The 699-nt window shown below is 47.2% G+C and overlaps 1 protein-coding gene across 5 annotated transcripts in view; it reads left to right on the forward strand.

Annotated features, from left to right (window-relative positions):
• Positions 1–699, forward strand: part of Rft1 (RFT1 homolog) — a 52778-nt gene that overhangs the window by 44161 nt on the left and 7918 nt on the right. For all 5 annotated transcript variants that reach the window (XM_004631641.2, XM_023715670.1, XM_023715671.1 and 2 more), the window contains one exon: positions 210–315. In XM_004631641.2, the coding sequence (XP_004631698.1) occupies positions 210–315 (106 nt within the window). The remainder of the gene's footprint in view (positions 1–209; positions 316–699) is intronic.

A 699-nucleotide genomic window follows, 5' to 3' on the forward strand; every position in this document is an offset into this window, starting at 1 on the left:
CATTTGTTCCTAGCTGTCCTTTTGGTTTTAGCAAATTATTTTAGTCAGCACCGTGCAATCCTGAGAGTCCTCTAGTGGGCACTGTCTGCTTATTGATACCAGCAGGTCCTGTAACATGGTTCTGGTGTTCTTTGAGCCTCAGCCAAGCTGCGAGTACATATGACCCTCCTGTTTGGCCTCTGGAGTCTTGGTGCACTGTTTCCTTGTAGGTCCCGTTTTGCTGCGTTCCTATTGTGTCTATGTCCTCCTGCTTGCCATCAACGGAGTAACCGAGTGTTTCGTGTTTGCTGCCATGAGTAAAGAGGAGGTTGACAGGTGAGTAACCTAAGAGGTATATGTGTGACCTTGGCCTTTGGCCCGAATGAACTAACCACCAGTCTTTCTTCTTTTTGTTCTCAATGCAAGTTCACCACCAACTCTCAGAGCAACACTAGACCCTCCAGCATGATCCTACTCTGGGATCTCCGTTGCATTGGCATGGTGCAGTGAGCGCCTCCTTTGGCAGGGCTGGGAGGCAACAGGTTCTGTCTGCTTCCCTTTGTGGAAGGAGAAATGTCCTTACTGAGGAGTCATGTTTGTCCACAGTAAGTGTCAGGTTTATGTACAAGCTGGACTCCAATTCGTCCATCTCTGTACTCAGCCACATAAATAAACAATATCTAGACAGACAAGGTTTTTATCTCAGATAGCTAGGTCTAT

This window comes from Octodon degus, unplaced genomic scaffold (assembly GCF_000260255.1).
Source record: "Octodon degus isolate 3935 unplaced genomic scaffold, OctDeg1.0 scaffold00043, whole genome shotgun sequence".
NCBI classification, from domain to species: domain Eukaryota; kingdom Metazoa; phylum Chordata; class Mammalia; order Rodentia; family Octodontidae; genus Octodon; species Octodon degus.